This window comes from Coenobita brevimanus, chromosome 38, assembly GCF_032717465.1.
Source record: "Coenobita brevimanus isolate Jiangsu-jjx chromosome 38, ASM3271746v2, whole genome shotgun sequence".
NCBI classification, from domain to species: domain Eukaryota; kingdom Metazoa; phylum Arthropoda; class Malacostraca; order Decapoda; family Coenobitidae; genus Coenobita; species Coenobita brevimanus.
The window spans coordinates 2,892,105-2,911,243 of NC_136991.1; the positions used below are offsets into that span (position 1 = coordinate 2,892,105).

At 42.2% G+C, this 19,139-nt stretch overlaps 1 protein-coding gene across 1 annotated transcript in view; it reads right to left on the reverse strand.

The window, feature by feature from the left end:
- Positions 1–7,935, reverse strand: part of LOC145396486 (uncharacterized) — a 30,237-nt gene extending 22,302 nt beyond the window's left edge. Inside the window, exons 1-2 of the mRNA XM_080269858.1 lie at positions 7,751–7,935; positions 4,412–5,157 (exon numbers count right to left, since the gene is read on the reverse strand). Coding sequence (XP_080125984.1) covers positions 4,412–5,157; positions 7,751–7,935 — 931 coding nt within the window. The remainder of the gene's footprint in view (positions 1–4,411; positions 5,158–7,750) is intronic.
- Between the last annotated feature and the right edge of the window lie 11,204 nt (positions 7,936–19,139).

Sequence of the window (19,139 nt, forward strand, 5' to 3'; positions counted from 1 at the left end):
ATTCTGCAAGTTGTTTTGACAGGGTAGGGAAGATGGATATGGTGATGTGGGTGTGTTGGTTGGGGTGAAATGGGTAGAATGTCATGAATGTAATGAGAGTCCATGAATGGATAGCAGTAGTGAAAATCTAGTTTAGTGAGATTATGTTTGCATTTATATGGGTGTATGTTCCACAGAGGTAGAGAAGGATAGATTTTAGGATGACCTAATACATGTAGTAAGCGGTATAGGGGAAGATGAGATTGTAGTTTTGGGAGGAGACTTAAATGGTTATGTAGGTGAAGCTGCTCAAGGATATGAAGGAGTACATGGGGGATGTGCATGTGGTACAAGAAATGAGGAAGGGGAAAAGATACTCGAGATTGTGGAGGCAATGAACAAGACTGTGTGCCACACACATTTTAGGGCAAAAGAGTAGGTTGATTACATATGAGTCTGGGGGAAATAGCAGTCAGATAGACTATTTCATGGTCAGGAGGGCTGATAGGAGGTTAGTGAGGGATGTTAAAAGTTATAGGGAGCGAGGAGTGTGTGCTGCAACACAAGTTATTGACATGTGACATGGTGCTGAGCCAAAGCTCAGGCTGGGTAGCATCGCACCGCGAGTCACAGCTCAGGCTGTGCATCACCACTCACTACTCTACCCCTGCCCAGACACACACATAACGCTATGCAAAGACGGAGAGAGAGAGATTTTTTTCTTTTCACCAGATGATGCCCTGGATGTTTATCTTCATGTTTATTATAAACAGAAACTAAAAAATATTTTGTTTTTGCTTTTCATTTTTTTTTCACTACTCCCCTACATAAACTTACGTTTGGCCCTACGCAAAGACAGAGTTTTTTTTTTTTTTTTTTTTTTTTTTCCACCAGATGATGCCCTGAATGTTTATCTTCAAGTACAGTATATAATAAAAACTAAAAAAAAACTTTTTTTCTTCACTTTTTGTACACCACGGGGTGGGAAAAAAAAGGTAATTGCACAATCCATGGGTTAAGGAGCGAGTAATGAAAAAGAGGACCTATGCACCTTGCAGGAAAATATGGAAGTTGAAAACCAAGCAGTAAGGAAAGCCTTCTATAGCTAGACGAAAAGAGTGGTGGCTGAACAGGAAGACGATGATGGAAGTATTAACGAACAGTACAGAGCCCTCAAGAACAAGCTCTTGAGAGTTACTGATTCAGTGTGTGGATGGATAAGGTGCCCCTCATGACATAAATTAACTTAGTGGTGGGATGAGGGTGTAGAGGCTGCAGTTCAGGATAAAAGAAGCTTTTCCAGGAGCAGAGAAAGAGTGGTGGCAGAGGGGAATATTTGGCTGCCAAGAGAACGGTTAGAAGAGAGATTTACAAGGCAATGTCTGAATCTCAGCGACTTTTATTTGATAACCAAAATAGTGGGGAAAGGAAGAATATGATATTCAAGGTGACAAATAAAATGAAGATGGAGAATAGGGATAGCACAGGTGAGCAGTGTGTGAAGAATGATGAAGGAAAGATAACGGTGAACAGTGACGATATTAAAGACGTCTGGAGACAGCACCACAACTGGTTGTTGAATGAGGAGTTTGACTGGGACAGGGAAGGTCTGGAGTCGGCAGATCCAGTGTCTGGCCCTTGACCTTTGATTGACATTGCTACTGAGCAGGGCAATAGGCAGGATGCAGGTGGGGAAGGCAGCAGGTGTGTCTGGGTTGACTGCTGAAATGTTGAAAGCCTCAGGAGATATAGACGTGGGATTAGTTACCGATTATATAAATACGATTATATATGTAAGTGTGTTGTCCCAGATGACTGGCTGAAGTGTGAAATTTTAATCTGTATAAGGGGAAGGGTGATGTTCTGGAGAGAGGAAATTATAGAGGCATAAAGCTTTTGGATCTGATAATGAAGATAATGGAGGGAGTTCTAGAAGGTATGATTAGAGAACGAATGAATATTGATGAGATGCAATTTGGGTTTATGCCAGCCAAAGGGACCGCTGATGCCATATTCAATGTTTGACAGCTTCAGGAAAAAAAATAGGAAAGAAAAGGGAACCATACTTTGTTTCTGTTGATTTGGAGAAGTCCTCTGACAGAGTCCCTAGAGAGGTGATGATGTGGACAATGAGAAAGCTCAGGATCGAGGAATGGCTGGTTAGGACAGTTAGGGCCATGTATGTGGGTGCTAGCACCCAGGAAAGGGTGAATGGAGATTTGAGTGAGGAGTTTTCCATGACTGTTGGTGTGCATCAGGGGTCAGACTTGAGCCCCTTGTTGTTTATTACAGTACCTGAACCTCTCTCATGTGACTTCAGAAATGGACTCCTGTGGGAGATGTTGTATGCTGATGATTTGGTATCAGCTGCAGTGAATGAGAGGGAGGCAGAGGAAAGATTTGGGAAATGGAGAGATGGTATGGGGCACATGGACTTCAGAATATCATCATCATCATCATCCGGACCTCCTTTCCCACCCTAGGGCTGGGTGAAGAGTAGCAATGTCCAGATTGCCCAAAATTACCCAATCCAATGGGCCACACTTCCATTCACTCATCATTCAAGCCCCTGGAATCCTGGCCCTATCGGATACACCAAAAACATTCACCACATTCTGTAGCTTCACATAATCGTATCTGACAGAGTCAATCCAGACGCTGCCACGTTAAAAAGGGGTGCCAAAAATCCCTGATCATGCACTTCTCCTCACAAAATTCATCCAGCCAGCTCGATCTCCTGTCAGTTCCCTAGCCTCGCCGACTTCCAAACGTCTCTTCCTCACACATTCATCGACCATATGTCTCCACCTTCTCCTTGGCCTACCTCGCCTCCTCCCTCCTTCGAATTCGCTCAGATATACCTTTTTCATCACTATTGTTATCCATTCTCTCCACATGACCATACAGTACCATCTCAGTACACTCTCTTCAATTCTGGTGTCCACTGACTTCCTCACTCCGCATCTTTCACGTATCACATTATTTCGTATCCTATCCACCCTCTGTACTCCACATACATTCCTCAGCAGTCCCATCTCCACTGCTCTTACTCTTGACTTCTCATTTTCATGCCACACCATAGTCTCACATCCATATGTTAAAGTTGGCACTAACACTCCTTCATGTAAGCCTCGTGCAGCTGCAACACTCAAGCCTCTGTTTCTTATCAAGGCCTTCATTGCACCAGCTACTTTTCTTCCTTGTGTCACTCTACTTTCAACTTCTTTTGCACATTTTCCTCTCTTTTCTATCACTGTACCCAGGTATTTGAACTCTCTCACCAATTCCAGATAAGACAAAGGTGATGGTATCTAGGGCAGGGGGCTGTACTGTTAAAGAAGAGGGGGAGCGGCCATATGCGATTTGCCACAAGGGTGTGGCAAGTAATTCCATCTTGTGCAGTATATGTGATAAGTGGGTGCATAAGATATATAGTGCTATTGGCAGACTGCGAGATAGTGCTGATTTTATATATGCGGTGTGTCAGGGAGTGCATGTGGAGATTGCCAGGCATGAAAGGCCTGTACTTGCTGGTGAGTCTCTTGAGTGTGTGACAGAGTTTTGTTATTTGGGAGACATGTTATTTGCTGGAGGTGGGGCTGGAGTGGCTAGAGTGAAGAGTGACTGGAAGAAGTTCTGGGACCTGTTACCTCTACTAACACTGTGAGGGATCTCCATCCGTGCCAGGGAATCTTTGTATGGGGCATGTTAGGGATGTAATGCTTTATGGTGGTGAGACGTGGGGAGTAAAGGAAAAGCATATTCGCAGGCTCAAATGTACAGAAATGGCAATGATTAGTTGGATGTGCAGTGCATCCCTGAGTGCGAGGCCTGGGGGGGCAACGTTTACGATGGAAGAGTTGAGAGGTAGGATGGGACTGGAGTGTATTAGTGTTGTGATGAGGAGAGGTAGATTGTGATGGTTTGGGCATGTGGAAAGGATAGGGGATTGGGTGCAGAAAGTGAGAAGTGCTAATGTTGGGGGTTGGGTAGCGAGAGGTAGACTGAAAAAGATCTGGGACAAGGTCACTGAGTGTAACCTCAGGATAAGGGACAAAATAGGGAAGCTGCCAGAGATCGAGCAGCATGAAGAGCCACCATCATGCAACCAAGGCTGAAGCATGCAAGCATGCTGGAGCCTCCAAAACTGAAACAAAACAAAACGATACCATACTTGTAATGCTTGACCTATAACCATGGAAACCAATGGGCAGAACAAGCACCCATTATTTGTAAATACTGTATATTTAGAATGCATATCAAGTGTGAATAGCTCCCATGGTGCATTACAAAATGCAGTCAGATGTGACACAGAAATACCAGACACATTTCATCTTCATCCCAGGCTTCAAAAATCATCATCAGAAACCAATGGCTTATCTTCTATTTTGTGATAAATGATTTAAACATTAGGTCATAGGCTAAGTCTCACCATATTTGACATTGTTCCAGAGGCCCATAACTTTGGTCTTGACAGTTTCTGCATCAGGAGTGGAGGATGTCCCTCCCCTCCCCAGCTGTCCAGTCCCTCCCGAGGTGAAGTATGACTTGATGAGTGAGGCTGAGAGTGCCAGGGTTTGTGATGGCGGAAGGGAGCGGACTTTGGGACTGACGGTGTTCCTATGTCCATCGCTGGGCATATTGGTCTGGCCTCGACCTGCTATCAGTTCCACACTCAGTGGCAGGTATCCACTGGAGGCTGGCTTCCCCTCACTGGCTGCCTGCAACCTAGGCACTGATGCTGGGTCAGGAACCACTCTGGGGCCCTCAGAGGCTCCAGTATATTCAGGCATAGGTATGCTCATCCCGCCAGCACTACGCACAAAAAACTTGGTAACTTCCTTAGTGCCTGATGCTTTAGTTAATTTGACCCTTGCAAGTGCTGAATCAGCTTGAGCACATTCCTGACTGGCTGGTGGTACTGCATGGTGTGCATCTTTGTATGACTGAGTGGGGTATGATGACAGGTAGTAAGGCAGTGGTTGTTTGTGGCTGCTACCCTGCAATGGCTGGTCAGGGGTGGTGGCATTCCCTGGGTCGGCACTGGGGTGGCTGAAATGGTCCTGGACATAGGGAAGACCAGCAGCCTCAGTACACTCTTGTGCCATGGACACCTGCCGCCTCACCTCTTCTTGATGTCGGCCCGGGCTGCCATCACGCAACCCTGCTGGTGGGAAGCTGGGGATCATACTTCATGGGTCCGGGTTAGCTCACACTGAAAGTAAATCACACAGGTTTGTATTCTATGTGAATCTAGAGATTTTCGTACCACCGCTTCCTTAGTGACTTATTCTGTACGATACACATCAATATCCTCTTCAATATTACTGAAACAACTAAGCTGATATCATATAATATATATATATAAGGCATACAAGAGACTGTTAAGGGGTAATATGCTAAATAATTCACTGAGGAAGAGGTGTTACAAAGCCTCCAACACCAACTAGAATACAGCCCTCAGTAACATCAACACCTCTCTCACGTGCACCAACTAAGCAAACAGGAGACTACATAACCGATTCTCTCTTAAATCACAGTGCTGTGAACTGTGAATGGCTTACATATGGCTATTTAAAGCATTAACCTATTCCAAGCTTACCAATTTAACTGCAGTTTTTAATGGACTGAGAAATTGCAGGGATGAGTGATTTACAACCACCAATGATGTCTGCCTTTTCTGAAAGTATACTCTTGTCCACAGTCTGAGCACATTACAATCCTTGGGAAAACTCCATAGAAATGCAAAATCAATATTTGCTTGGTTATTATCTAAGTATGCCAAAACTATAGGACATGGAATGTCAGAAAAAACATTCACATGTGGATACCGCAAAAAAACAATTTGACTTCAACGTGCCTGCTTGCCATGCACCAACTCACCCAGTGATTGGCTACAGTAAATCACATGATGACATCATACCTTTCAATTGGCTAGATTTTAAAACGTTTTATGAAAAGCAACAAAGCAATGCAGCACCACCATGATACTGGGACTCTGTGGCAGAAGTTGTAAATGGTGACACAAGTTGTTTATGAGAGCTAGCTATATATCACTGATTTCCAAAGGCAGTGTCATGGAAGAAAAGTTGTTTGTAAATGTGACATTTACTAAGAGAACAGGCTAACTCTGACAGTCAGGTACCGTATACAGCAGGCTGAAAACTTTAAAAAATAAATAAAAACACATAGGCTAAATAAAAAAAATAAAATAAATAAAAATGGCAAAACTTTACCTTAGGTGCATCACCAGAAGGAGCTTTCTTATCATATTGCTTTCTTTAAAGTTTTCTTCTATTATCTTTCTAAGGCAATTTGTTTGTGGCCACCCCTCATGAGATTAAAGCATCTGGCAATAGATAGATACACAGACAGACAATGTTTTTTGTTAATGGGAAGAGTATTTTCAGTAATTACTGTGCCTGAATCCCTATTATGTTATTCTTGGCCTGGGTGCATCACCCTGTCCGCAGAATGGATATGGCACTGACGAACCTGAGGACAGGACACACTGCGTTGGCATTGCACTTACATTGACTGATGATAGTACAAGGTCCTGGTTGTCTATAATGCAGTCAAGAAGAGACTACTGATCATGTTTTGTGTTTCTGCCGTGTTTCTACTCCATGTGCACACAGCTGAGGGATCGAATGTCCAAGATTCACATCCATGATCTCTGTCTATCCCATCTATTAGGTAGTGTTGGATTACGGGACGACATCAGTGGAAGAGTGCTCTGCCTCACCAGGGTCTACTTCCAAGCGAAGGGAATTGTGTCCTGTCCCTAGTATGTAGATGTTCCATGATGAGAGGGCCAGAGCAGATGGGGTCTCCTGTCTGAACTGCACTTAAAGTAACAGCAAAGAAGAAAAGGAAAGTCAGTGTAGCCTAAGATAATTTAGGCTTGTTAACGTTAAGGTGCACTAAGTTGTGTTGTCTTTTCAAGATTAAAACAGATGGTGACACTGAGAGGGCTCTCCCTAAGTGCTAAGGGATCCTTGAATGCAGCACAGGTTTGGAGTGTAATGCTGCATGGTAGTGAGGCCTGGGCAGTAAAGGAATAGGATATTCGCAGGCTCAAACATACAGAAATGACAATGATTAGGTGGATGTGCAGTGCATCCCTCAGTGCAAGGGCTGGGGGGGGGGGGCTACATTTACAATGGAAAAGTTGAGAGGTAGGATGGGACTGAAGTGTATTGGTGGTGTGTTGAGGTGGTTTGGGCATGGGGATGATAACTGGGTGCAGAAAGTGAGAAGTGAATATTAGGGGTGAGGTTGTGAGGGGTAGATTAAAAAAAAGACCTGCGATGAGGTCATTGAGACCTCAGGGTTAACTGAAGCGGGAGGCTGCCAGAGATCGAGCAGCTTGGAGAGCCGCCATTAGGTGACCAAGGCCAATGCTTGCAGGCATGCTGGAGTCTTCAAAAACAAAAATGAAACGAAACATCAAAAGGCTGATTTTCATCATGCATATCTGTCCAATCACTTAATGTTTCTAGTAAATTAGTTATTGGGTAAGCATGATCTGCCACTTCAAAAGCCATGCTTCTTTTCACACAGTACCGTATATTTCTTTTCTCTACATAGGCTACAATTTTGTCTTATATAATTTCTTCAAATATTTTGCAAACTACACTTCTGAGGCTCATTGGTCTGTGATTTCCAGCCTGTGATCTGTTTCCTTTCATGTACTGTACAGTATATATGTGAAACAATCACTTCCTTCCAACTCAGAGGTGCAGTTCCAGTCTTTAAGGAATGTTCATACAGCACAGTCAGTGGTTCACAAAGTTCACTGGTAAGTTCTTTAAGTACCGGCACCTCAGGGTGGATGTTGGCAGGTCCTGGTGCTTTATACTCATTTAAACTCATAAGTCTGCTTTCCACTAAAGACTTCTCAGCAGAGATACTTGTTAATTCTTCTTCAAGTTCTCTGGCACTGGACACAGGCATCCTGTACTTCACTGCCATAAATTAGACGACTTAAATCATTTGGCATTAATTCCGTTTGGTCATCCTCTAGAGTACTGACTTAAAGAAAGAGTTCAACTCATTTGCTATTTCCTTGTTGCTAAGCATTAGTGTGTTGTCACATTTTGTAACTCTTCTTACATGGTCTTTGACTCTTTTACTATTGTTTACATATTTATACAGTGCTTTTGAATTTGTTTTCATTTCCTAAAATAGCTTCAGTTCATATTTTTTTCTTACTTTCCTCGGAACCTTTGTGCACACATTCCTTTCTTTGGTACATTCTCTGCGTCTCAATTTAGATTTGACTCCTTGTAATGTTTCCAAGGAAATTGCTTTTCCTGACTGCTCTTTTGGCATGCTTGGTAAACCATGGCTGTTTTTCCTTTCTGTTAACAATTATGGTACAAATAAGTTTATTCCTTGTGTTATTTTCCCTTCAATCAATTTACTAATTTCTTGTATATACATCTTTTCCTATCAATTCCTCTATCTAGTTAATGTCTTTTACGCATTCTTGAAATTCTCTGTACCTGCCCTTGAAGAAATTGAATTTCATATTGCCATTTAGGGCATGTGGAGGTGACTGATACCCATACTCAAATTCAAACACACCATGATCACTTTTTCCCAAAGGGTTCAAAACATTTATAGTACCTTCTCTACACTATTTTCCTCATTAGTGATAACAAGATCAGGAGTATTTGGTCTATGATCTCCCCTAATGCGAGTTATACCTTTAACATGCTGAGTTAGGAAACTATTTCCCAATCTGTTCAAATATTTCTGCTCCGGAAAGTTTTCTGGGGATGTTGTTTACAAGGTCCAGTCAATGTTTGTCAAGTTGAAGCCACTAGTCACATGTATTCCAATAACTGATAGAGTAAATTATCATTTTCTTCAGTCGAGCTGCCTTTATGGTAGACATATCCTGTAAGAATCTTCTGCCCATCTCCCCTTCTGACCCATTTAAATAGAGATCCTGAGAAGTTTCTTTCAAGCCCTTCCATTTCATTACAATCAAAGACTTCTAAAGTCTTGTGAAAATATATTAATATTCCACCACATATCTTACCAGTCTTGTCTTTTCTTTCCAGTTGGTAATTTTGGAAGACTTCACTACAAAGTTCACCATTCAGAATTTCTGTGGTTAGCATCAACTCTTTACTAAGAATACCTTACCTAACCTTACTGGATGCTGGTCTTGTTAGTCCTCAATGTCCAAATGTTCATTGCCCGAGTTCAAACAAGAATGGTGGCCCTGGGTGGTTGTTATTTTTTCTTCAAAAGTATATTTAATGGTTTGATTCTTCCAAAACCTGTCAAGGAGTTTTCCAAATGATATCACATTTTTTGCCTCAATCACTTCACTGGGCAAGCTGTTCCACACACCCACAATTCTTGAGCTAAAGGACATCTGCCTCAGTTTTGTCCTACTCCATTCTTTTGCCAGTTTCTTGCTATTAGCTACAACGGGTTTACCTTTGGGTATATATCCTACAGACTTCAATCATGTCCCCTTTTACATGCTGATAAGCCACTGAATGGATATCCAATGCTTCTAATCATTCTGGGTAACCGAGAGACTTCATTCCCAGTATCAACTACGAGGCTCTTCAGAGGACATATTCCACCAGTCGCATGTCGTTCATATGGTGACCACACAGACTAGGCATATTCCAAGTGAGGTCTGACTATTGTTTTAAAAAGGTTTTGGAATCTAGGTACAGTATATCTAAAGATACAAAGGATCATATCAATCCCATTATCCAATTTGCTATGTTCACTTTTTCATGTATACTGTATGCTCTTCAAATGTTAGATTACTATCTGTTATCATTCCCAGATTCTTTTCATAACTGACTTTCTTTATTTCTGTGATTTCATCATTCTGCACCCTTAGATAGTAGCTAGTTATTCTATCTATCTATCTATCTATTGCCAGACACCTCAATCCCGTTCGGGGTGGCCACAAACAAATCGCCTATATGTAGCCCTGTCCCCCACCATTTCACTGCCCTGCTCCCAACTCACACCCCCCTCTCTCAAATACCTCTCCACCCCATCCCTCCATCTCATCCTCAGCCTCCCCCTCCCTCTCCCCCCCTCCACCTCACTCACATACACTCTCTTCGTCAGTCTTTCACCCTCCATCCTCTCCATATGGCCAAACCACCTCAGTGTATTCCTCCTAACGCTTCCTATCACATCCACATCCACACCACAATGCTCCTTTATATCCTCATTTGTCAGCCTGTCTCTCCATGTGACTCCACAGGCTCCTCTTAAATAACTCATTTCCACTGATCTCACTCTTGACTTGTGCCCTTCCAACAACGTCCAAGCTTCACTTCCATATGTTAGAGTTGGTATCACAATACTATAATGTAGTAACTTTTTCACTTCCATGCTCACTTCCCTGTTTCTTCTCACTGCTTTCAAGGAACCAGCAACCTTTCTTCCCTGCTGTACCCTTTCAAGCACTTTACCCTCCAAACCTCCATCCTTACTCATCACACTACCCAAGTACTTAAATGTACTCACATTTTCCAACTCCTCACCATCAAACCTCACTGTACATTCACTGACTTCACCTCTCTCAAAGACCATCACTTTACTCTTCCCTAAATTCACCTTTAGATTTCGTTTCTTACGCACTCTCCCAAACTCATCCACCAAGCCTTGCAGCTCCCCTTCATCTTCACTCAACAACACAGTATCATCTGCAAACAACAGTACAGGGAGTTTCCAAACACTACCCTCTCTCACCAGCGCCACTCCAACATCCACTACCCTACCTTGTACCTCTTTTATTACCCCATCCACGTACAGATTGAACAACCATGGAGACATGACACATCCCTGTTTCAACCCAACCTTCAAAGAGAAAAATTCACTCAGTTCTAGATCCACATGCACTGCAGCCTTCGCACCATCATACATACTCTTCACAGCATTCAATAACTTCCCATCTACTCCATATATTCTTAATACTTTCCACAACCCTTGTCTATTCACCCTGTCATATGCATTCTCCAAATCCATGAAAGCCGCATACAACTTCTTTCCCTTCTCTAGAAACTTTTCCATTAAAGATCTAAGAATGAATATCTGATCTACACAACCTCTTCCCTTCCTACAGCCTCCCTGTTCTTCTCCAACTAATTCCTCTGTTATTTCCCTAACTCTGTCAATAAGTATCCTACCATATACTTTTCCTATTATACTAAGAAGACAAATGCCCCTATGATTACCACACACTTCTTTTTCCCCTTTTCCTTTGTACAAGGGAATAATTATACCTGACTTCCAATCCTCCGGAACTCTACCTTCCTCCCAGGCCAATCTGCACATCTTCCACATCCATTCTACTACTATCTCTCCCCAGTGCTTCAACATTCCACCACACACTCCATCAATTCCTGGGGCTTTCCCCAATTTAACTTTCTTCATTGCTTCCACAACTTCTATCCTACTGATTTCTTCCTGTCTTCTCACCTCCCTCCTTCTCTCAGCCATTCCCCAGCCACTTAGCCTATACTCACATCACTTCCATCCTCTATGTTCAACAATTCCTTAAAGTGTTTATTACTAGTTATTACCAGTGCTATTTCCTACTGCAGATTTTAAGGTGCTTGCATTTCTCTGGGTAAAAAGGGAGCAGACTATCTTCCGACCAATCTTGGGAGTGCACTGAGGTCCTCCTGTAGTGCTCTTTGATCTCAGCTTGTCTCAATCCTTCAAAATATCTTGGTGTCATCCGCAAACAGATTCGTCCTTGACTTTACACAGTCTGGTAGGTCATATATAAACAACACAAAATGAATTGGTCCCAACATACTACCTTTTGGTATTCCACTTAGAACACTTGAACAGTTCGAGTAGACTCCGTTGATGTGCACTCTCTGCTTTCATTCATTCATTGCCAGACGCCATGTATCCCAAACAGGGTGGCCAAGGGCTTAGAGTTAGGGTAATTGTTTTACAGGGAGGGGCACTAATCCTCCACCAACCCCACTTGACACGTAGGGAGAACGTCCAGTTAAGAATTATTCAGTCCATTTGTAGCTGTATCCTGTAATACCATAGCCAGCTAGTTTTTGCAAAAGTTGCTAATGTGGGACTTTATCAAATGCTTTCTGAAACTCCATATATATATATATATATATATATATATATATATATATATATACTGTATATATACCGGTATATATATATATATATATATATATACATGGAGGGATGGGGTGGAGAGGTATATGAGAGAGGGGGGTGTGAGTTGGGAGCAGGGCAGTGAAATGGCGGGGGACAGGGCAACTTGGAGGCGATTTGTTTGTGGCCACCCCAAACGGGATTGAGGTGTCTGGCAATATATATATATATATATATATATATATATATATATATATATATATATAAAACATCCACCTCTCTCCCCACATCTATTATTCTAGTCCATTCATCTATTACATACAGTACAGCATTTGAAGGACAGTTCACCGACCCGCTATGAATCCATATTGTTTCAGGGATAGAATACCATTTTCTACCACATATTTCATTAAATGCTCTGGCAACATGGTTTCCATGACTTTACACACAACACTAGTTAAGCTTACAGGTCAATAATTACTGGCTTCTCACTTTTCCCCTTTCTTGTATATTGCACTGACACTGGCTGTTTTCCAGTCCATTGGTAACCTTCACTCAACAAGTGATTACTGTACTGTATAAATCAGATAGGACTTCACACAATTGTTTCTACAGTTCCCTCAAAATTCTCGGGTGGATACCGCCTGGACCGGAAGACTTATCTGTCTTCAGAGTTTAAAGGTGTCTTATGACTTCTTCTTTGCTGATCATTAGTGCTGAAAATGGCTTGATGTCACTGAGTGCTGAAGTGTGTGTAGATTCTCTTTCTGGTTCTCTTGTAAATGCTTTAGCAAAGAATTCAGTGAGAGGTTTTGCATTGACTTCATCAGTTCTTACATATTCCTCTTTACCACTGATCTCTGTTCTGAGATCAGCAATTCCTCTAGTCTATCTATCTATATATCTAGGCTGCTTCCCCCAAATAAAGGGAGGTAGCCGAGACAGGACGACACACTCCCCATTGACTCATCCATTCAAACACATTCATTCGCATCTTAGCCCCAAAGGGGAGAAGGGACAGATCCTCACCGCACCACACCGCACAAGGGTCAACTGTGCAGTGCAATCAGTGACATCCACAGCAGGGCCCGACAGCAGAGCTGGTTTACCCCTGCCACATCATAATAGACCCATTCCCTTACCCACACCTGACCTGACTAGCTGATCAGACCAAATGCGGAAGAATATCCCCTCAGGGCTGCGTTATCATTTATTCATTCACAATTGCTCTCCATTTATTTCTGTCATGCACAGCCACTCTTCCTTGCTCAACAGACATCCCTCTCACATCCAGCACTCTCTTCACACTGTCCATCCATCCTATTCATGGTCTCCCTCTCAGCCTTACACCTCTCACATCAGATCTAGTTATCCTTTCACATACCACCAACATTCTGGGGGCTTCCCTCTTGCTTCACTAGCCATTTCACGTTCACTGTCCTTTTATAGTCGCCTGGTTAACGTCTCACCTTGTTTCTTTGTCATGTACAGAGTAGATATTTCTCTGGATCCCATGTCTCTATATACCTCTACCAACACCGATGTTTAAGAATACTGTATTATATCTGGTTTTAAACGATTTACCAAATATCTAAAATCCAGGAGTTTGTTCCTTACGTTCTCACAGCTTGCTGAAATGCACTTTGTATAAGAATTTGCTTCTGACTTAAAACTATTCTTTGTTTCTATTTTGGATTTCCACACAAACTCTTTTACAAGCTTTTCTTACACTTGTAGTAATACTGCTATTTTCACTTACTTTTGATTTCTTAAATTCTACACAATTTGCATTTAATTCTCTTACTTCAGAGCTTCAGTTTTAATTCATATCCCATTTGTTTGGCCTACTGCTTTGCTGTACAATTTTGTCTTTTCTTTCATCCAATCTTGGCAATAAGTATAATTACCTGTACAGTCTGACAGAAAACTTAATAATGATTTCCCTAAATAACACAAAATACAAAAATTTAAACAAGTGAGGAAAATCTCACTCTGGTGATACACTGTTAGCCTGCACATATTACTGCCCCAGGATAAAAGATCCAAACATGCTACTTCCTAACTCCGAAAATGTATCCTTTGGCCAAGCTGTCTAATGAAGGACAAATAATTAACTACTCACCATCACACTTGGCAAAATATGTTAGCCTATATTTGTTCTCTGGCAGACCTATGTTCTTCAACATCCATACTCCGGGTTTCTTCGGTTATCAATGATAAACACAACCGCATCCCAAATAATAAACTAAGGGAAAATTACTACTGTTAACAAGGCGAGAATAACAACATGGCTCAAAAATGACACAGATGCCCCACTTCGCAAGACATAACCTATGGAATAGCTTTGGGAGACTTCGTATCTTGAAAATTTCGCCAACAACCATGAATTCCAGTAATTCTACATATTAATTTAGCAACGCTCGCATGAATACCGCCAGGAAGAAATATGTTATGAAAATGTTCAACGCAGTAGGACCATATCTCACTATTACTGTAGTGTTTCTGGCGAGTGTCGAACTACAAGAAACGAAAAGGTTCTTTATTGCTGACATGTAACTCAGGTGATGTTTGTTAGGTGTTACTTTTCATCTCTCAGTTTTAGTACTGCTGTCCAATTACAGATCATTTTGAGTAAATTCCGTCAAGTAAATACATCACAGTGTAACATATATCGTAAAATAGGAATTAACGGTTAAATCCCTAGGTTTAGTTGGCCCAATGTTGTTTGCTGTATATTAGGGGACAATCTTGAACCGAATTGAAATCATTTTCTGGAATAGTCTGTGACTCAGTATTCAGAGAAGGTCATCCTTCATTCACATTTCGATGAACATAAGTCGTTTCAGTCTATGACAAGTTTGTAACTTGGCTCGTGCGCGAAGGTAGTTCACCAGTATAACTGATTTTTTTTTTTTTTTCACGTAGTTCAAGTGGCAGAACGAGGCAATAGAACGCTTAGGACTGAAATACCTGCGCGGCTGAGTGAGCCAGATACCACAACCCCGGGAAGAGGGTACAGGGAGGTGACCCCCAACTCCACAAGGAGACGACGGGGAGGGTTTTTCATCTCACGAGCCTTCCAGGCAGGAACGACGTATCTCCCCTGTAACCCGACGCCCCTCTTCCCCGCAGCCAGACCACCGGGCAATATGCAGTTTGAGTGCACTACACTCTGGCGGAGGAAGCATTCGCCAGAATCATGCCTCGGTGTGGGACTTACAAGTCAGAAGTCCCAAGCAAGCCCTCGGATGCCGTATCCACCAGATCGGCCTGCACAAGAGGAGAGGACTCCACTGGAACCTCCAGTCTTGCTTTACCCTAGGGGAGCAGCGGCACAGTAACATCCACCAGATCTACTGCAGGTGGAGTGACCACCGGGTCTCCATCCTCTGCCATCCACCTTCGGGAGCCAGCATGTCTGCACGTCTCACAGACGTCCCTCGCTGGAGCTCCCCAAGAGGGAGGCAGGCCCAGAGGTAGACTCCACCGGAGCTACCTACGCGGGACAGACCACTGGTCGTCTCCCAAGCTGCCCCAGCCATGACATCCCCAGTCTACCTATCCATTGGTAGTGCAGTAATTCAATACAGAACAATACTTCTATACCTCCCTGAACTGCCCAGGCCCATTCTATCAACATATCCAGGCCCTTTACTCATCTCTTTGGTTATGTTATTGCCCTTGGACATTTAATATCTGACTATATGCCACCCCAGTTTATCTTAAAATTTTTTCGTCTTACATAATCTAACTCCTCCATTACTATACAGTCAGTCCTCAATATCATTCATTCTGTTTTGTTATCAAATCCACAAAGTTGGAGTTGATACTGTGACCCTTAGCTCAAGGTGAACCTGGTGGCTTTCAAGGGATAGGGAGGGAGTTGAGGAACATTTGCACATGTAGTGAACTGAGCTGCCTGGATGAACTGATGCCACTACATGAAGGCATCTTTTGAGGATTTGTCCACAGTAAATTATGGTACAAAAATAATATATACTGAATTTCTATTTATTTTGATAAAGCTGATTTGCCAGTTCCATAATGATCGAGTTGAGCAGAGAGTGTTGTGATGGTTTGGGCATAAGGAGAGAATGGATGAAGATGGAATGGTGAAAAAGATAACTGGATTGGATGTGAGAGGTGTATGGCTGAGAGGCAGACCACGAATAGGATGGGCAGACAGTGTGAAGAAAGCGTTAAATGTGAGAGGGATGTCTGTATATCAAGGAAGAGTGGCTGCACGTGACAGGAATGACTGGATAGATTTTGAATAAAGTGACGCAGCCCTGAGGGGATATTCTCCCGCATTTGGTATGATCAGGTCAGGTGTGGGTAAGGGGATGGGTCCATCATGATGCACCAGGGGTAAACCAGCTCAGCTGTTGGGCCCTTCTGTGGATGTAACTGATTGCACTGTGCAGTTGACCCTCATGTGGTGTGGTGCAGTGATGATCTGTCCCTTCTCCTTTTGGGGCTAAGATACAAATAAGTGTGTGTGTGTGTGTGTGTGTGTGTGTGTGTGTGTGTGTGTGTGTGTGTGTGTGCGTGGACGAGTAACTTGGGAGTGTGTCGTCCTGTCTTGGCTACCCCCCTTTCTTTGAGGGAAGTAGCCTCGGTATATACATAGAAATTAACTCTATCATATATGTTTATGTGAAGTTACAGAAGGTGGTGAATGTTTTTGAAGTATCAGATAGAGTCGGGGGCTTGAATGAGCAAATGGAAGCGTGGCCCATTGGACTGGGCAAATTTGGGCTGTCTAGACATTGCTACTCCTCACCCTGCCCTAAGGTGGGAAAGGAGGTCCAGATGATGATGATGATATAGACAAACTACCAGTTGTGTGGGAAAAGTGATGTTATGGTATATACTCCTACCATACTGAGGACCGCTTGTACACCATAAACTGGTTTACTTACGTCAAGCAACGTTAGGGCTGACACTATCATTAGAATTATGTTTGCCTTTGGAGAGTTTTGTAACTGGAGAGGTTATATACAACCTTAATTAATATGCCATGTATGAGATCTTCCATAAACTGAATAAAATCATCCAGAGTTACCAAGACTAAACAAACAGAAATGCCACACCAGTTTATAGAGGTTAAAAGGTACTGAATACTATATCATCACACTATTAACTTATGGTATTATGTTTCCTTAGTTTATTATACCATATAACCATACAAAGGCTTATCCAGTTTTGCAATTTAAATATATTAAAATAAAAAGTGTAAGCACATAAAACACATAAGCTGAGCACCATTAAGTAAGTTACCAGTAAATAATGAGCCATATTCTCTGTAACACAACCAGCTCTCTCTCATCAGTGTTTCTACAGTTTTCAACCAAAGGAAGTAATGGAAAGAACATCAATCATGTGGCTCTAATGTTACAAAGGTCTGTATTTTGGTGACTTTAGGAGGCTTATTCTGGTTTGTTTCATCTCAATTGGGTCCATATTTTTATCTTTCTGCAGCTGTTCAGTGGCAGAATGCAGTAGCACTACAACATTTTCACATAATTTCTTCATGATTGGCATATGTAAAGGCATAAATTATGGTCTATTATACCAATAAAATGTTAACTATGAGGTGCTAGGAAGCCTCCTAACCTGACAAGAATACTGGCCAAGAACACAGATTAGAACAGAACTCAATGCAAAGCCATTCTTTATTTTTCTCTTTCTAACTGAAATGATGCAATAGTACATAACTGGGTGTCATACTGCCACTTATCTTTTCTTTGTATCCTTAACAGCTTGAGGTGGAATGAGCTGGGTAAACTGAGGTTCCAAGGCAATACTCAAAATTTAACTTTCATAAAAAAAACAATGTACAGTCGTGGTCATAAATAATCGCCTATCCTCCGGTACCCCATGCCTCAGGCTGGCTCCTTTATGTGCGGCAAGTCACAGAGGAGTAAGAAGGGCTGAGAGGGAGGGGCCAGAGAGAGAGAGGAATGTAGGTGGGGGGACGAGTGTTGGTGCTGCGGTGGAGTGAGGGAGAGGAGGGAGGGTAGGTAGAGGAGAAAATGAAAAGCAAAGTGGTGGAAACATTATTTGTCTATTTTCTTTCATTCTGGGCATGATATAAAGGAGTCAATATTTGGGAGATAATGCTGCATTACACCTTGTATAGCAGAGTCAGATAACAAGCTTTAGATAGATGGTGATATCAAGGACTGGCTCATGAGAGAAATATACTGACATGACAGATCAATTGTTAGTGCAGAGCCTGAAGTTTCCAGCACAACACACTACTGCCTTGTCCACAGTTTGTAACTAGCTGTTTTTTGTCAGAGGAAAATATAATTTTGAGGTGATGAGAGAGTGTCGGGGTTGTTGGACGGCCATTCAAACCCATACCGGCATGGAGTCCAAGCAACATTTTATGAGATATCATTATTATATCCACCCATGTGCACAGACATCAAATTTATTTACCTTTTATGCACAATTATTTTAAATAACCTCTTCATATAGAGATCCCATAAAATACTTGACATGATGGTGACTGTATAGAAGGAGTGTATAACGAGAGGATGATCATATTTACTGTGAATGTAGCCATGTCAAAGGTTGCATATATTTATTTCCCAAAATTAATTACATGGAAGGGTAGAGGACGTTCCTTACACGAACTACGGAAGTTAAAGCCATCCAGATTCCATTCTGCGTCTGAAGTCAAAATACACAGATAAACACAAATACAGTACAGTATCTGGCTCTGCACTAATGTTTAATCTGTCACGTCAGTATAGTTCTCTCACAAGTCAGCCCTCAATATCATCACTTTAATGCTTGTTATTTGGTGCCGCTATACAAGGTGTAATGCAGCATTATATTCCAAATATTAACTCCTTTATATCAAGTCCAGAATGAAAAAAAAACACAAATTACGTGACCACCACTTCACATTTCATTCTCCCTACCCTCCCTCACTCCAACCCTGCACCATCACTCATCCCCCTACCCGCCTTTCCTTCTCTTGCTGGCCCCTCCTTCTCAGCCCCTCTTACTCCACTGTGACT